Source organism: Canis lupus, chromosome 18, assembly GCF_003254725.2.
Source record: "Canis lupus dingo isolate Sandy chromosome 18, ASM325472v2, whole genome shotgun sequence".
NCBI classification, from domain to species: Eukaryota; Metazoa; Chordata; class Mammalia; order Carnivora; family Canidae; genus Canis; species Canis lupus.
Window position 1 is genome coordinate 14,977,263 of NC_064260.1, and position 17,449 is coordinate 14,994,711.

A 17,449-nucleotide genomic window follows, 5' to 3' on the forward strand; every position below is an offset into this window, starting at 1 on the left:
ATAAATAAATAAAATGGCATGAAGCGAAGCTGCCCATTCCAGTGAAGTTGTGAAATCTTGCATCATGTAAATAATTTTCATGTCTCTCTTTTATAATAAACTAATGGTATCCAAACTGAAAAAAAAAAAAAAAAAAGGGCAACAGAAAAATAGCACCTTTGTCTTTCCCAGCCCTGCCCTCAGATTTTTTCTCAAAGACCCAAAAGCCCTCTCCAGACATGGGACCCTCTATTACTTCCCTACTGCTGCTATGACAAACTGACTTAAAGCGACAGAAATATTGGAGCTCCCGGCTGACTCCATCAGAAGAGCCTGCCACTCGTGACCCAGGGCTGTGACTTCAAGCCCCACATTGGGCATCGCTTACTTTAAAACAAACAAACAAACAAACAAACAAACAAACAAACAAACAGAAATGTATTCCTTCACAGGTCTGGAGGCTAGAAGTCAGAGATCAAGGCATTGGTAGGGCCATGTGCAGGTGCTAAGGAAGAATCGTTCCTCATTTTTTCCTAGCTTCCGGTGGCTGCCCACACCCTTGACATTCCTTCCTTGTAGATGCGCTCCTTCAATCTCTGCCTCCAGGGTCCTGGGGTCTTCTCCCCTCTGTCTCTGTGTCTTTTGTATCTTTGTATCCAAAGATTTCTCTCTTCTTGGAAGGACACCAGTCATTGGATTAGGACCCACCCTAATCCCGTATGACCCCAGTTTAACTTGATGACATCTCCAAAGACTGTTTGCAAGTAAGGTCACATTCACAGGTATGGGGTGAAGGGTGGGTGTGTTAAGACTTCAAAATATCTTTTTAGGGGACACAACTTACCCTAAAGCCCTCTCCTGGGCTGTTTTGTTAGGCCACACCTTATGCACTACGAGCTCCTAGTGATCTAAAGTAGACTGTAGGCTACATGGGATGTTGGAATAAGTAGTATACCTTGTATTTATTCTTATCTTTGAGTAAATGTAAAATTAGGCTCAATTAGTATTTAGTATGTGGATTTTTAAAAAGGATTTTATTTATTTTTTCATGAGAGACACACAGAGAGAGGCAGAGGCACAGGCAGAGGGAGAAGCAGGCTTCATGCAGGGAGCCCCATGGGGGACTTGATCACAGGACCCCAGGATCATGCCCTGAACCAAAGGCAGACGCTCAACCACTGAGCCACCGATTTTTGACTCTGGCACCCTGTCACTCATACATCGGTCATTCAGTGTCAAATATATTTTTCTTAGGAAAGACCTGGAGTTGCTGACATGGAGGCATCATCACACTTTAGAATACTAAGCCAATTGCAGATTACACAAGCCTAATTACTAGATTTATAGGTTGTATTACCTAATTTTAATGAAGCCAACCCTCACAAAATTAATCTATGGCTTTACAAAGATCCTCCCAAGAGAAGTGCCTGGCTGACTCGGTCAGTGGAACATGCAATGTTTGATCTCTGGGTTACAAGTTCAAACCCCTCATTGAAAGTGAAGCCTACTTAAAAAAAAAAAAAAGAAAAAGAAAAATCCCTCAGAGCCACAATTCTCCAAGCGTGGTCTGGGGACTCACAGGAGATCTGACTGCCTCAAATACATAGCACTAAGACATTATGTGCCTGTTTCCACGCTCAAAGTCTCCCGAGTATGCAGTGGGGTTTTCTAGAGGCTTCGTGTCATGGATGATGTCATCATTCTGCTACAAATGGAAGGTGTGCTTGGGATTCTTGTTCTTAAAATTGTCTCTGTTTTAATTTCCAATATGATAAATATCAAAAGATATATAACCACACCAAAAAACATCTCTTTGAGGTCTATAATTTTTAATGTAGAAAGAGATCCCAAGCCCCAAAAATCTGAGAAATCACAGATTGAAGGTAACATGAACATTGTGGGCAGGAGCTAACAAGGAAATGACATATAATGACAAACTCTTAGAAAGCTACTTTACAATATAAAAACAAGGATGTAGATCTAATCAGATCTGGGATCCCTGGGTGGTGCAGCGGTTTGGCGCCTGCCTTTGGCCCAGGGTGCAATACTGGAGACCCGGAATCGAATCCCACATCCGGCTCCCGGTGCATGGAGCCTGCTTCTCCCTCTGCCTGTGTTTCTGCCTCTCTCTCTCTCTCTCTCTCTGTGACTATCATAAAAAAAAAAAGATCTAATCAGATCCGATGAGAATTGGGCTAGATATAGAAAATTATGAAGGCTCTTTGAATTAAGGATTTCTATCTGTTATCATTATTGATAAACTTTGCCCTAAGGTGTTTATTATATATAAACTCTTTATGAAATATGTTTCTGGTTTTGATAGCCATTAAGAGCAAAGTACCATAAACTGAACTTAGTGTTTTTATGAATTGCGGTTTCAATGCAAATATTTTAAAGGACCACAATTAGTCATTTTGCTTTCACTACAAAGTTAGTACTGAAAACATTTTTAGTAAGAACAAGAAGTCTTAAAAAAAAAAAAAAAAAAAAAAAAGAACAAGAAGTCTTGATTTTGTGAATAATAGAATAAATAATTTTTAAAATTATCATTAGTTCAGCCTTCTAAAATGTTATTGCCCAATTTTATAATGCAAATAATATATTGGTTTTGTGATTGATGTAATTAACTGCATAAAAATAAGTGAAGGTCATGTTGAGGGTTCTTTTTTTTCTTTTTTCTTAATTTATTCATTCAGGAGAGACAGAGGGGGTGAGAGAGGCAGAGACACAGGCAGAGGGAGAAGCAGGCTCCATACAGAGAGCCTGACGTGGGACCTGATCCAGGGTCTCCAGGATCACATCCTGGGCCAAATGCGGCACTAAACCGCTGAGCCACCCAGGCTGCCCGATGTTGAGGGTTCTTTGTCGAAATGTTTACTGACGGGGTGCAATATAAAAAAAATTTTGAAAAAAAAAATTTGACCATCTGTCTGCTTGTTCAAATGCACATCCCTGTCCCCAAATTGAACCCACTGAACAAGATTCCTTTGGGATCTGATATATTGCATTTAAAGCTATACACGATTTTTTTTTTAGGGTTCTATTTATTTATTCATGAGACAGAGAAAGAGGCAGAGACATAGGCAGAGGGAGAAGCAGGCTCCATGCAGGGAGCCCGACATGGGACTCAATCCTGGGACTCTGGGATCACGCCCTGAGTCACCCAGACATCCCCAGTATGTGTTTCTCTAATAAACACTGAAGTTTGAGAATTTGAGTCAGGGATGGTAAACTCAAATACTTACAGGGGCCAAGAAAATGATACTGATGATGCCAATGTTGATTAGAAATGCTTATGTGCTCTTAGTATGTGCCAGCACTGTTTAGAACAGCACTTGACAGATTTTGACTCATTTATTCCCCTTTATAATGCATTGACATAGATACTGTTATACCCCCATTTAAAAAATTTATTTATTTATTTATTGATTGATTGATTGATTGATTGTAGAGAGGGAGTGTGCACACAGACCTGTGAGGGGGGTCGGGGGGAGAGGGAAGGAGGGAGGGGCAGGGGGAGGGAGAGAGAACCTTCAGCAGGCTCCCCTGTGAGTGTGGAGCCTGACACAGGGTTCAATCTCATGAACCTGAGATCACAACCTAAATGAAAAACAAGAGTCAGACATTTAACTGACTGAGCCATCCAGTCGCTCCTATAATTCCCATTTTACACATGAGGAAATAGTGGCTCAGAGAGAATAAATTACTGTCCAAGGGCACAAAGTAGTGGAGTCAGGATTCAAACCCGGAGCAGTCTGGCTCTGCTATCTATACTGAATGTCACTGCAGGAAACAGGCTTGGTGAGGTCTGGCAAACCAGGGATTGAATCTTGCTTATAGAAATGAGGTTCCAGTTTGGACAGATCTCATACTTTTTTCCCTTTTCTTTCTTTCTTTCTTTTTTTTTTTATTTTTTAAGATTTATGTATTTAATTTAGAGAGAGAAAGAGCACCTGCACGTGCATGTTGGGGAGGGGAATAGAGAGAGGGAGACAGAGGGTCTCAAGAAGGCTCCACACTCAGCAATGTGGGGCTTGATCCCAGGACCCTGAGATCAAGACCTGAGCCAAAGTCAAGAGCCCACACTTAACTTACTGAGCCACACAGGTGCCCAAGATCGCATGCTTTTAATAGAAGATGAAAATCTGAATTTGCTTACATAAAATTTTTTAATACTTAAAAGAAGGTAATAAAATTATTTTAAGCCTGCTTCACTACACATTGTGTGGACCAACAAAACATGTCAATGTGACTTTTTTTTTAAATTTATCTTTCAAGATTTTTATTTATTCACAAGAGACACAGAGAGAGAGGCAGAGACACAGGCAGAGGGAGCAGCAGGCTCCCTGCAGGGAGCCCGATGTAGGACTTGATCCCGGGACTCTGGGATCACTCCCTGGGCTGAAGGCGGGTGCTCAACCACTGAGCCAGCCAGGCATCCCTATTTTTAATTTTTTTTTTAATTTTTAAAAAGATTTTCTTTCTTTATTTGGAAGAGGGAGAAGCAGATTCCCCACTGAGCCGGGAGCTCCCGACATGGGGCTCGATTCCAGGACCCTGAGATCAAGACTTGAGCCGAAGGCAGATGCTTAACTGACTGAGCCACCCAGGTGCCCCCACGTCGATGTGACTTTAGCAGGATATGGTCACTGTACCATGTACAACCTCTCCCTTATCCTTTTTTTCCTTCCAGCAAAGCTCGCATTCATGAGTGAAGTCTCTGTATACAAACTAAGGTTTTAGTACGGTTGTTGCATTGCAGAGTAACTTGAGCATCTAATGCCTCTCTAAGGCTTAATACTTAATAATCTCTTAATGTATAGGCCTCAGGTGAAGTATTTATAATTTTCAAGATGATTTCTTTAAGCAGGCTAAGATGACAAATTTCAAAAATATGCAAAAGTTTTCTGTGTTTTTTTGGCTTTTACTCATATGTACCCATTACCTAGTTTCAACAATTGTATCCACTTTAGGCCAATTGCATTTTATTTCTACTTTTCCTCATCCCCCTCACTGGATATTTTTTTAAGTTTATTTATTTATTTTAGTAACTTCTACACCCAAGGGGTGGGGCTTGAACTCTCCATCCTGAGATCAAGAGTCGCATGCTCTTTGGACTGACTCAGCCGGGTGCCCTGTCACTGGATGACTTTTAAGCAACTCCTAGATATTACATAATCCCATCCAGAAATTAAAAATTACTTTTTGAGATTAAAAAGTCCCAACCCAGCGGCGCCTCGGTAGCTCAGTTGGTTGAGCGTCTGACTTGTTTTTTGGCTCAGGTCATGCATGATCTCAGGGTTGTGAGATTGAGCCCAGCATCAGGCTCTACACTGGGCAGGGAGCCTGCTTAAGATTCTCTCTCTCTGGGCAGCCCTGGTGGCGCAGCGGTTTGGCGCCGCCTGCAGCCTGGGGTGTGATCCTGGAGACCAGGGATCGGGTCCCACTTCGGGCTTCCTGTATGGAGCCTGCTTCTCCCTCTCCCTCTGCCTGTGTCTCTGCCTCTCTCTCTGTGTCTATGAATGAATAGATAAAATCTTAAAAAAAAAAAAAAAAAGATTCTCTCTCTCCCTCTTCCTCTGCTGCTCAGCACCAACTTCCTCTCTAAAAAAAATAAAAGTCCCAACTCAAAGCAATGACTTTTTTTTTCTTTTAATGTAAGCTCTATGCCCAATATGGGGTTTGAACTCACAACCCAGAGATCAAGAATCACATGCTGTATTGACTGAGCCAGACAGGCACCCCTCAAAGAAATGACTTTCTAGGCAGCCTAGGTGACTCAGCAGTTTAGCGCCGCCTTTGGTCCAGGGCGTGATCCTGGAGACCGAGGATCGAGTCCCATGTCCGGCTCCCTGCATGGGGCCTGCTTCTCCTTCTGCCTGTGTCTCTGCCTCTCTCTCTGTGTGTCTCTCAAGGATAAATAAATAAAATCTTTTTTAAAAAATTAAAAAAAAATTTTTTTTAATAAATAAAATCTTAAAAAAAAAATTACTTTCTAATGTTGAAGTCTCTGTATGCAATTGAGGGGAAGATATTTGGACCTGGACCTCTAAAATCTTACCATTTAAGTAACTGCCCCAAGGGCTCCTGAGTGGCTCAGTTGGTTAAGGCTTAGCCTTCAGCTTCGGTCATGATTCCCAGGTCCTGGGATTAAGCCCCATGTCAGCCTTCTTGCTCCTTGAGGAATCTGCTGCTCCCTTGCCCTCTGCCCCTCCTTCCCTCACTTGTGTGCTCCCTCTCTTTCCCTCTATCTCAGATAAATGGATAAAACCTTAAAAAAAATGAGTGACTGCCGCAGCTCTCTATAGATACAATAATAAGTTCAGTGCTTCAGAAAAAACTTTGTAGAATTGTAGCCGAGATTGAAAAAACAGAAGGCACAGTTGTTAAGTTCATACATTGTGAGACCCTAATGGCAAGGAGAAGGGATTGGGTAAAAATGTAACTTCCCTGGCTTAAAGAATGAGATTTATTATCTAATATAGCAACTCCAGAGTAGAGCCGTTCCAAGGTTGCTTAGTTCAGTAGCTCAACCGTGTTGTCCTTCCCCCTCCCCTCTGCCAACCTCAGCACATTCTCTTCTCATGAACTACTTCCTAACCCTCCTGGCGGTGGAGGGAGCATGGCATCCTGCAGAAGGAAAAGGACTTGTGGGGGGTTTGCTTGCCTCTTGTGGTAGATTTTTGGATTTATTCTCTCAATATCCATTTTATTTGTCTCCTATTTTGAGGATCTAAAAAGCTAAACGCCACATTTCCCAGATGACCTGGCATCTAGAATTCTGGATATGGATTGGGTCCTGCCAACTAGATGTAGGAGACAGAGGTACAAGGTGGAAATGGGATGGATTTTCTTGTGGCTCAGGTGGCTGTGGTGCGAGTGCTTCCAGCAGACTCCTCAGTCGAACTCTCACTTTTGTGAGTACGAGGCAGTTGTAGCAGGTTCTTGTAAGTTTATTTATTTATAATCTCTACACGCAATGTAGGGCTTGAACTCATGATCCTGGGATCGAGTTGCATGCCCCACAGACTGAGCCAGCCAGGCGCCCCCTTTCAATGACTTTCTAAGGACCCTTATTCCCTGTATTAAATCCCTTTTTGTTTGATATATTTAGAGTGGTTTCTATTCTTCAATCAATCTCTTGCTGACAAATACCTCTTTTTCTTTTTAAGGGGAAAGAAGCTTTTCCCAAAAGCTTTCCAGAAGAGGTTTCTTCATGTCTCATTGAGAACTGCATCATGTGCCTAACTCAGGAGGACTGGGTCATGTGCTCACCCCTAAGGGACCTGCGTGATTTGTTTAAACTTAACAGGTGGTCTGGGAAGCCTGGGAGATCCTTTTTGGTAGTTTTAAACTGTTTTTTTTTTTTTATGTATTTATTTATTTAATTTATTTATTTTCAAATATTTTATTTATTAATTCATGAGAGACACACACACACACACACACACACACACACAGAGAGAGAGAGGTAGAGACATAAGCAGAGGGAAAAGCAGGCTCCCTGCAGGGACCCCGAAGTGGGACCTGATTCCCAGATGTGGGATCACGCCCCCAGCCAAAGGCAGATGGTCAACCACGGAGCCACCTGGGCATCCCATATTTTTTACCTTTTTCCCCCTGGATTACACATTTACATTTTTAAAAAATCACAATGTTACAGAGTTGAACAAAACGATATAGGAGAAAAACTATATAGAAGATGGTTTTACTCCAAAATGAAGAAGTGAAGGAGCATGTTCATAGTCCAGGTAGGGTCTGAGATAGAAATGTAAACAAGCACCCAGAAGTCTGCTGAGGCTCATGAAAAGCTTCTAATCCTCTGTCCAAGGTGCTCAGGTGACAGGTGCTCCTGAACGGCAGTTAGAAGTTAACACGCGGGATGATGCTCTAATTGTAGCTTGTCAGTACGGAACTACCTACTTGTACTCTCTGGAAGATGCTGGTCGATTTTTGTCCCACTGAAAATGTTATAGGAAGCATTTTTTTGTTGTTTCATGTATCTTAGCATAACTCGCTTTCTGGACACGCCCAACATCACTATCGACTCTAAACTGATTTTGATGCTTGCCAGGAACTATTAGCAGATATATTTGCTGCTTATTTGTTTTCAGACACTTTAGATACCTCATTTCTAGGTGTGCTATATGTGTATGTATGTAAATATATGGCTGTCAGCTCAATTTTCTCCTTGGAACTTGGGATTGGGTCATAAGAGCTTTGATTCCTCCCAGCAATTTTTGCGGCAACAGGAGACTCTGCCTATTGGTATGGGTATCATGAGAACTTTTGGTCTTTATTTTTTCCCCTTTGGTTTTAGGTTTAGTGGTCTCTAGTTCTCTTATACATAAGGAGAGGGGACTGGGTGATGCCTTATGATTTATGAAATCATGTTTTATTTTTAAGATTTATTTATTTATTTTAGAGAGAGCAGGAGGGAGGCCAGAGACAGAAGGAGAGAGAAAGAGAGTCTCAGGCAGACTCTGCGCTGAGCATGGAGCCCAATGCGGGGCTTAGTCCCACGACCCTGAGATCACAACCTGAGCCTAACCAAGAGTCAAATGCTCAACCAACTGCACCATCCAGAAATGCATGTTTTATTTTCACCCCAAAATAATGTTTTATTTTCAAAGAGGAAGAACCAAACTGGAAAAAAAGTATATGCTGAGTCAAAAGATTGTGTTTGTCCTAGTTCTCCTACCTACTGCCAAAACGGGACATCTGGAGTGTTTTCCAACGCCAACAACCAATTCTCTGATTTTCAGGACACTCACTGGGTGTTCAACAGTTCACTTCAATTATGAGACTAACCACCTGGGGCTAGTGCAGACTCAACAAAACTGCCCATCTTCCAGCTTTAGGACCAGCTGCAAGTCTTGGAGAGATTACCCATGCTTCTGAGTGACTGGCCATAAAGCAGGGGTTGCCATAACCCCCTCCTCAGGTTCGATAATTTGCTAGAATGGCTCATAGAATACAGGAGGGCATTTTACTGGTTTATTATCAAGGATACAACTCAGGAGCAGCCAAACAGAAGTGATGCATGGGGCAAGGTTTGGGTGGTGGGGTGCACAGAGCTCCCATACTCTCTCTGGTCACACTACCCTCCGACACCTTGATGCTTCACCAGCTTGGAAGTTCAAATTTTGTTCAAGACTTTTAATCTTCAAGAGCTCAATCTTTACAAACGCTTCTCTATAAGGAGGTCAGCGATAGGGCTGAAACTTTCAACGCTCTCATCACTTGGTCTTTCTGGTGACCAGCCTTATCTTGAGGCTTTCCAGAAACTTTACCCTAAGTTGGCCAGGTGTGACGTAAATGGGCTCAATCATGAAAAACAAAAGTCTCTTCTAATACTCATGAAATCTCAAAGGTTTTAGAAGCTCTGAGCTAGGAACTGGGATCAAATATCAAATACATGTCCTATTATACCACAGGACATTTAACTCTTTCACGGGATTGATTTGAAAGACATTTTTTAATGGATCTGAAAACATTCTTTTAGCTAGAAATTGTAAGATAAATGTAATGTATATTCCAAGCCTATTACTTTGTTCCTTGTGGTTGCTCCACAAAACAAAACTGTTGACAGATTGACCGTGCATTGGCAAGCATGACTCAAATGCCTTACACACACACACACACACACACACACACGCATGCATACACCTATTGCTATAAAGTGACCCTGATGAATCACACCTCCCTGAATTTATACCCTTGGTATCATTGCCTCTTGCAATGAATCTGGCCTTAGGATTTGTTTAAAGCATAGAATATTGTGGAAATAACATTGTGTGAGTTTTCTGGAGCCTGCACAGCTTGTGCCTCCATTCTCTTGAGACTAAAGAAGCTGAGATAGACCAGTTAATAATGAAGGACCACGTGGAGAGAGAGAGGTCCTAGCCTGCCAGTCTCCTCCAGGTCTCAGATACAGGGATAGGGTCATCTGGGGTCCTCAGGCTCTAGCTCACCCACTGGATGAATGCAACAGCATGAGTGAGCCCAGATGAGACCAGAACTGACTAGTGAACCCACAGCATTGCGAGAAATAATAAATCGTTGTAAGCTATTTAGTTTTAAGGTTTTTTTTTTTTGTTTTTTTTTTAATGCAGCAATAGACAACTGAGACCATTCTCAACTTGTGATGACCAGATTAGATGTTAGGACTAAAGATGTTAGTTGTCTGTGAACCTAGCATCAGACAGGAGAGGGGAAGAGTGAGTCCTGAAGAAATGTCTGAGGACTCTGAAATAAGAAGTACTTAGAGCACCTTGCATGATGACTACAGAACATATTGGCTTCCTCTCTGGAGGCAAATAGTGCATGAGAAAAGATAGCCATTTGCTGTACATCACTGGCTGTGATCAGTCACAAAAACATGCCTTACGTACCCAGAGATTCAAAACTACCATTGTCTTTATCTTATTTGTGTATCTATGTATGTTTGTGTGTGTGTGTGAGAGAGAGAGAGAGAGAGAGAGAGAGAGCGCACACCCAGGGGGTAGTGGTGGGGAGGGGCAGAGGAAGAGAGAGAGAGAAACTCAAGCAGGGCTTGAGATGCTGGACTTGATCCCACCACCCTGAAATCATGACCTGAGCCAAAATCAAGTCAGCTGCTTAAGTGACTGAGCCACCTAGGTGCCGCCCAAAATACTACTGTCTTCTTAAAGAAAAGATTTTATTTATTTATGTGAGAGTGAGAGAGAGAGCACCAGAGCCAGAGGTCAGGGGACAGAAGGAGAGGGAGAAGCAGACTCCTCGCTGAGCAGGGAGCCTGATGCAGGACTCAAGACCAGGACCGTGGAATGATGACCTGAGCTGAAGGCAGAAGCTTAACCAACTGAGCTGCCCAGGTGCCCTAATATTATTGTCTTTAATTCATAGTTAGGTATTTCTGCTTTCTCACCCGTTTGTCAAATGGAAAATCCCCACTTTATGGGTTGTTTTGACTATTCTACTAATGGAATCTCAATAAGGTTATATTACTCATAAACTCGGAAGAATATCACTCTAACAATTCTATATTCTAGAAAAATAGATTTATGCAATTGGAAATTGTGTTGTTTCTAGAACACATAAAGATTATTTTATAGGTGTGGCTGGCTGGCTTAGTCAATGGAGCATGTGATTTTTGATCTTGGGGGTTGTGAGTTCCAGCCTTGTGTTGGGTGTAAAGATGACCTTTTCAAAAGTTATTTTATAAATAAATGTGTATGTTGCCTTCTCTCCTGCTCCTCCTTTCCCTTGCCCTAATGTTGACTGAGCAGGTTGAAATGCTAGATGGTGGCCAGCTTCCTGTACCAACTTCTAGCAAGCTGCTACTTTTTCTCCAAGATCAGCTGAAGTTAGGAGCCCTGAGTTCTCAGCAGGTGCTAGAAACTCATTGGTTTATGAGAATTGGGCTTATAAAGGTTTCAGGTGAGGTCCACAGATGTGGGTCGTTTACCTCAGGGCTTGTGTAGGTGATGAAGACACTGAGGAGGTTTGAGGAGAGCGCCCCTGAAGTCTGGGTCACTCTAAGAATAAATCTCCAGGGGATTCAATTCAGTTTGAGATCTCCATCAGGGCAGCCCTGGTGGCTCAGTGCTTTAGGGCCGCCTTCAGCCCAGCATGTGATCCTGGAGGCCCAGGATGGAAACCCACATCAGGCTCCCCAGAGGGAGCCTGCTTCTCCCTCTGCCTGAGTCTCTGCCTCTCTCTGTGTGTCTTTCATGAATAAATAAATAAAGTCTTAAAAAAGAGAGAGAGAGAGTGATCTCCATCAAAGATTTTTGAGAAAGGAGGCACCTGGTTAGCTTAGTAGGTAGAGCATGTGACTCCTTTTTTTAAGAGTTGTTTATTTCTTTTTTAAAATTTTATTTATTTATTCATGAGAGAGAGAGAGAGGCAGAGACATAGACAGGGGGAGAAGCAGGCTCCCTGCGAGGAGCCCGATGGGACTTGATACCAGGACCCGGGATCATGCCCTGGGCTGAAAGCAGATGCTCAACCAGATGCTCAACCACTGAGCCCCCGAGACAGCTCCTGAAGAAGAAATTCTTGAGAGAGGGTTTACATGGTGAGATCGATGTGCCAGACACAGGGCTGCCCCAGCCCATAAGCAGCTCCCCGCCACTGTTGGGTGTGCTCCTATAAGAATTCATTTAAGCAGTCTGCGAGGAGTGAAATGGGTCTTGCAGGGCAATAGAAGTAACCGGGGGAACCCAAGGCCTATTTATCTACAGCTGCCCAGTGGCGTGTGTTCTCGGGTTACCGAGTAGGCCCTAGGGTAGAACTGACCTCAATTTACATTCCTGTTTCATGTTAGTTCAACTGTACAAAGGGATATATATATATTTTTAAGATTTATTTATTTATTTATTTATTTATTTATTTATTTATTTATTTATTAGAGACACAGAGAGAGGGCAGCCCCAGTGGTGCAGTGATTTAGCGCTGCCGGCAGTCCAGGGTGGGATCCTGGGGACCCGGGATCGAGTCCCACTTTGGGCTCCCTGCATGGAGCCTGCTTCTCCCTCTGCTTGTGTCTCTGCCTCTCTCTCTCTCTGTGTCTCTATTTTTTTTTTTTAAGATTTTATTTATTTTTTCATAGAGTCAGAGAGAGAGAGAGGCAGAGACACAGGCAGAGGGAGAAGCAGGCTCCATGCAGGGAGCTGGACGTGGGACTCGATCCCAGGTCCCCAGGATCACCCTGGACTGCCGGCAGTGCTAAATCACTGCACCACTGGGGCTGCCCCACAAAGGGATATTTTTAAACTTCCTTTTATTCTTTTTTGTTTAAGATTTTATTTATTTGAGAGAGAGAGAACATGAGCAGGAGGAGGGGCAGAGGGGGACAAAGAAGCAGGCTCCCGCTGAGCAGGTAGCACGATGGGGGCTGGACCCCAGGACCCAGGATCATGACCTGAGCCAAAGGCAGACACTTAACCGACTAAGCCACCCAGGCGTCCCTAAACTTCCTTTTGTTCTTATTACCTATTCAACACCACCTACTATGTGCCAGGCACTACAGAGGAGCTAAGGATGTACATAGAGGCCCTCTTTAAGCAACAGAGGCTAGTTTTCTTTAGCATTGCAACGTAAAAACCCTGAAGCACAGGTTACGTTACAGTAGTGTGGGGCTTAGGGACTGTTAAAGATCTGAGACTCAGGCGTGAGATCCGGGGAATGCCTTAAAAATCAATGCAGTTATTGCTACAACCACTTTGGAAAACACTTTGGCAGTATTTGCTAAAAGCAAACACACACATACCCTACGGCTTAGCAATTCCATTTTCCAGCTATATTCACATATTCACCAAGAGACAGGATCAGAGCAGTCACAACGCCGCTACTCAGAGTAGCCCAGACTGGGGACAGCGGAGTCTCCTGTTATTGGTAGAAGCTTCATGTGTCCCCCTCCCTGCCCCCCCACTAAAAATATCATGTGTCCATTAGAGTCTAGAGAGAAAACAGAAATTACTACTTTTTATTCATTAAAAAAAATGAATATAAGTCGTGGTTCGGTTGCACAGGTGCAGGGACACCTTGGGACACAGTTATGACGGGGAAACAGCGCGGAGCTGGGATTTGGAGGGTCTGGGGACCCCTAGAGGAGCTGGGGACCTGGGGGTCTGAGGAGGGGGTTCTGTCCTTTAGGGGACACTGTGGGTGCCTGGGTCAGAGCCGTCTCATTACAAAGCTGAGAGTAAAGGGCAGGTTTGGGGTAGATACAGTACTTGTTTATTTGTTTTGGCTTTTAAAAAATTTTTATTTATTTATTTATTCATGAGAGACACAGAGAGAGACACAGGGGGAGAAGCAGGCTCCATGCAGGGAGCCTGACGTGGGACTCGATCCGGGTCTCCAGGGTCATGCCCTGGGCCAAAGGCAGGTGCTAAACCCCTGAGCCACCCGGGCGCCCTGCCTTTTTTTTTTTTTTTTTTTTTAAGATTTTATTCATGAGAGAGAGAGAGAGAGAGGAGAAGGAGAGGCAGAGGGAGAAGCAGGCTCCCTGCAGGAGCCTGATGTGGGACTTGATCCCAGGACTCCAAGATCACTCCCTGGGCCAAAGGCAGGCACTAAACCGCTGAGCCACCCAGGGATCCCCCCCTCCCCTTTTTTTTGAGAGAGAGAGAAAGAAAGAGAGTGATGAGGAGGGTGAGAGGGAGAGGGAGAGAGAAAATCTTAAGCAGGCCCAGTGTGGAGTTTGAGGCAGGGCTCAGACCTCCAAAGCCTGAGATCATGACCTGAGCCCTTATCAGAAGTAGGCCGCTGCGCTGACCGAGCTACCCAGGCGCACCAAGGCACTTTAATAAATGGCACCACTGAGAGGGCCTGTCCGTAGAGCGTACCACTCTTGATCTCAGAGTTGTGAGTTCGAGCCCCACCTTGGGTGCAGAGATTCCTCTAAAATAAAATCTTAAAAAAACAAATAAGTAAATGGCACCAGTGGATTTAAAAAACAAGTGGTATATTCACAGAATGGAACACTCTACAACAATGAAGTGTTGCTGCATGTAACACATGGCTCAGTCTCGCAAACATCCTGTTGAGCAAAAGAAACCAGATGCAAAAAAAAAAAAAAAAAAAAGAAACCAGATGCAAAGTCCTAGGGTATGATTTCATTTCCATAAACCTAAAAACTGGGCAGCATGAATCAGCAGTGTTAGTAGTTCGAATAGAGGTAACCTGGGTGGGAGTAGTGCATTGGGGGGGGAGCTTTCAGGAGGGACTGGGAATGTTCAATGTTTTTAAACACAGGTGTTTATATTATTGTACCTTTATGACTCCTGCATATTTTTACATGTATATTATATAACAACAAAACGTTCAAAAAATAAATACAATCGAACGTTATGATCAGAGGACTATCAAGCTGTTCTTTCTTTCTTTCTTTTTTTTTTTTTTAAGATTTTATTTTTAGGGGACACCTGGGTGGCTCAGCGGTTGAGCATCTGCCTTTGGCTCAGGGCGTGATCCTGGAGACCCGGGATCGAATCCCACATCGGGCTCCCTGCATGGAGCCTGCTTCTCCCTCTGCCTGTGTCTCTGCCCCCGCCCCCCTGTCTCTCAGGAATAAATAAATAAAATCTTTAAAAAAAAAATATTTTATTTTTAGGAGTGCCTGGGTGGTTCAGTCGGTTAAGTGGCCAACTCTTGATTTCAGCTGGGGCCGTGATCTTGGGGTTTGAGATTGAGCCCCAAACTGGGCTCCGTGCTTGCTGGGCATAGAGGGTGTTTGAGGTTCTCCCTCTGCCTCTGCCCCTCCCCTGCCTTAAAAAAAGGAAAAAAAAATAATTTAGTAATCTCTACACCTAGTGTGGGGCTGGAACTTACAACCTTGAGATCAAGAGTCACGTGCTCCACTGACTGAGCCAGCCAGTTGCCCCAACTATAAAAGCCATTTTTTAAAAGCTTTATTTATTTTAGAGAGAGAGACAACACAAGCAAGAGGGACAGAGGAAGCGGGGCTCTCAAGCTAACTCCACGCTAAGCGCAGAGCCCAATGCAGGGCTCTATCCTAAAACCGTGAAATCATGATCTAAGCTGAAACTAAGAGTTGGACACTTAACTGACCCACCTAGGTGCCCCTATAAAGCTGTTCTTTAATGATAAAATATATTTTATCTCCATACACAATGCCTATATCTACCTGAAAATTAGAAATACACATTTTTGAACAACTGATTGTGAATAATGTGAGAACAGAATTCATGTTTAACTGTGAGAAAAATCAAAGTCAGTTTATTTATTTTTTTAACATCAGTTTATTTTTACATTAGATTTTATATTGGATTTTTATTTTATTTTATTTTATTATTTTTTATGATAGTCACAGAGAGAGAGAGAGGCAGAGACATAGGCAGAGGGAGAAGCAGGCTCCATGCACCGGGAGCCCGATGTGGGATTCGATCCCGGGTCTCCAGGATCGCACCCTGGGCCAAAGGCCGGCGCCAAACCGCTGCGCCACCCAGGGATCCCTATATTGGATTTTTAAATCATTTACAATAAAACAGAAAACAAAATTCTTAGAGAGTTCATGTATTTGAGAAACAAGTATTCCATCATGGCTATATCCATGTCCCAGTGCTTGAAAGAAATGGAACCCATGGTGTGAGAGTTCAGCATAGTTTATTATGCCTGGACCATTTAATTTGTTTAGATATGTGCTGGCATATTAGTCAATATTCTAAATCCCTACTAAGAGAGCCCTGGACAGATTTTCAGGAGCCATTTTTAACTGGCTTTTGTATAATAGGCATTTTGTTTGTAATACATTTATTACTATTGTTTACTTTCTCCAGATAATCTAGACTGCATTCCCTTTTCTTTGGTCTGAACGTTGGACTGAAAATTTTCTTTCATTTTTACTGTTTACACAATAGCCAAATGAGAGGTCTGTAAAAATCCTCACTTGTAAATCAGAGGCACTAAAAGAAAGTAGGAATGACCCCTTGTGGTGGTTTAAAAATATGTCCACATAATCTTTGTTACTCTTCCCTTCCAGAAGTGGTTTCGTGCCCCTCCTTTGAGCATGATGCTGGACTTGCACCTCATGAATAGAATGTGGTGAAAATGATGGATTGTGACTTCTGAGGGTAGGTCACAAAAGGCATTCAAGTTTCTACCGTGCTCTCTGGGGGAAGCCAGACAGTCAAGCAGCCCTATGGAAAGATCCAGGTGGAGGAAGTGAGGCCTCCTTGAAAGAGCCAGTGAGGATCTGAGGCCTCCTGCTAACAGCCATGTGAGTGAGCCATCTTGGTAACAGGTCTTTCAGCCTTCCTCAAGCCTCCAGATGACTGCAGCCCCAGGTGACAACTTCACTCTCCAGCCAATCAGCACCCAAAGTCCTGGACCACTGAAATCGTGAGATAATAAATGTTTTGTTTTAAATTGATAAATTTGGGAGAAATTTGTTTTGCAGCCATAGATTAGTAATACATGTCTTGATGTGCATTTTATGTAAGAGCTAATATTTATTGAACAATTAGATCCTTCTCTAAGCATTTTATGTGACATAACTCATTTAATCCTCACAAATATATACGGTAGTTAGTATTACTATCCTTATTTTGCAGATCTGGAAACTGAGGCACAGAGAAACTGAGTAACTTGCCTAAGTTACCAAGTTTACGTAGTGAATGGTAAAGCTAGGATTTGACCTCTGCCAGTCTGGCTCTACTAGCCTGTACACTAACTTCTGGGTTAAATTGCTGCTTTAATGGTACTAGTGCCCCTGAGAAATATGCTGTAATAAGAGACAGGCTTAAGCTTCATCATAGAAGGTATAAATTAGATCTAAGAAAACTTTCCTAGAAATGTAAAAGCATTGGAGAGCCTTTAGAAAGGGGCTAGGATCTCATCCACCAAAGGCCCAAAGGTGGGTTGTGTGACCTCTCAAATCTGTTTCTAATTCTATGACATACTAAATATAACTTCTATGATACAGCATGATTTCATAGCTCAACTTAGAAATATTAGTGTG

General features: G+C 43.0%; 1 protein-coding gene across 3 annotated transcripts in view; it reads left to right on the top strand.

The window, feature by feature from the left end:
- Positions 1–16,567: 16,567 nt before the first annotated feature.
- SRPK2 (SRSF protein kinase 2) overlaps positions 16,568–17,449 on the top strand; it is a 249,376-nt gene continuing 248,494 nt past the window's right edge. For 2 of the 3 annotated variants that reach the window (XM_049096594.1, XM_025449499.3), the window contains exon 1: positions 16,590–16,830. Coding sequence is in view for 2 of the 3 variants with exons in the window: in XM_025449499.3 (XP_025305284.1) it covers positions 16,760–16,830 (71 nt within the window). In the remaining variant the exon portion in view is untranslated. Of the gene's footprint in view, positions 16,831–17,449 lie in introns of all 3 variants that reach the window. The other variant, XM_025449507.3, reaches the window with a different exon arrangement.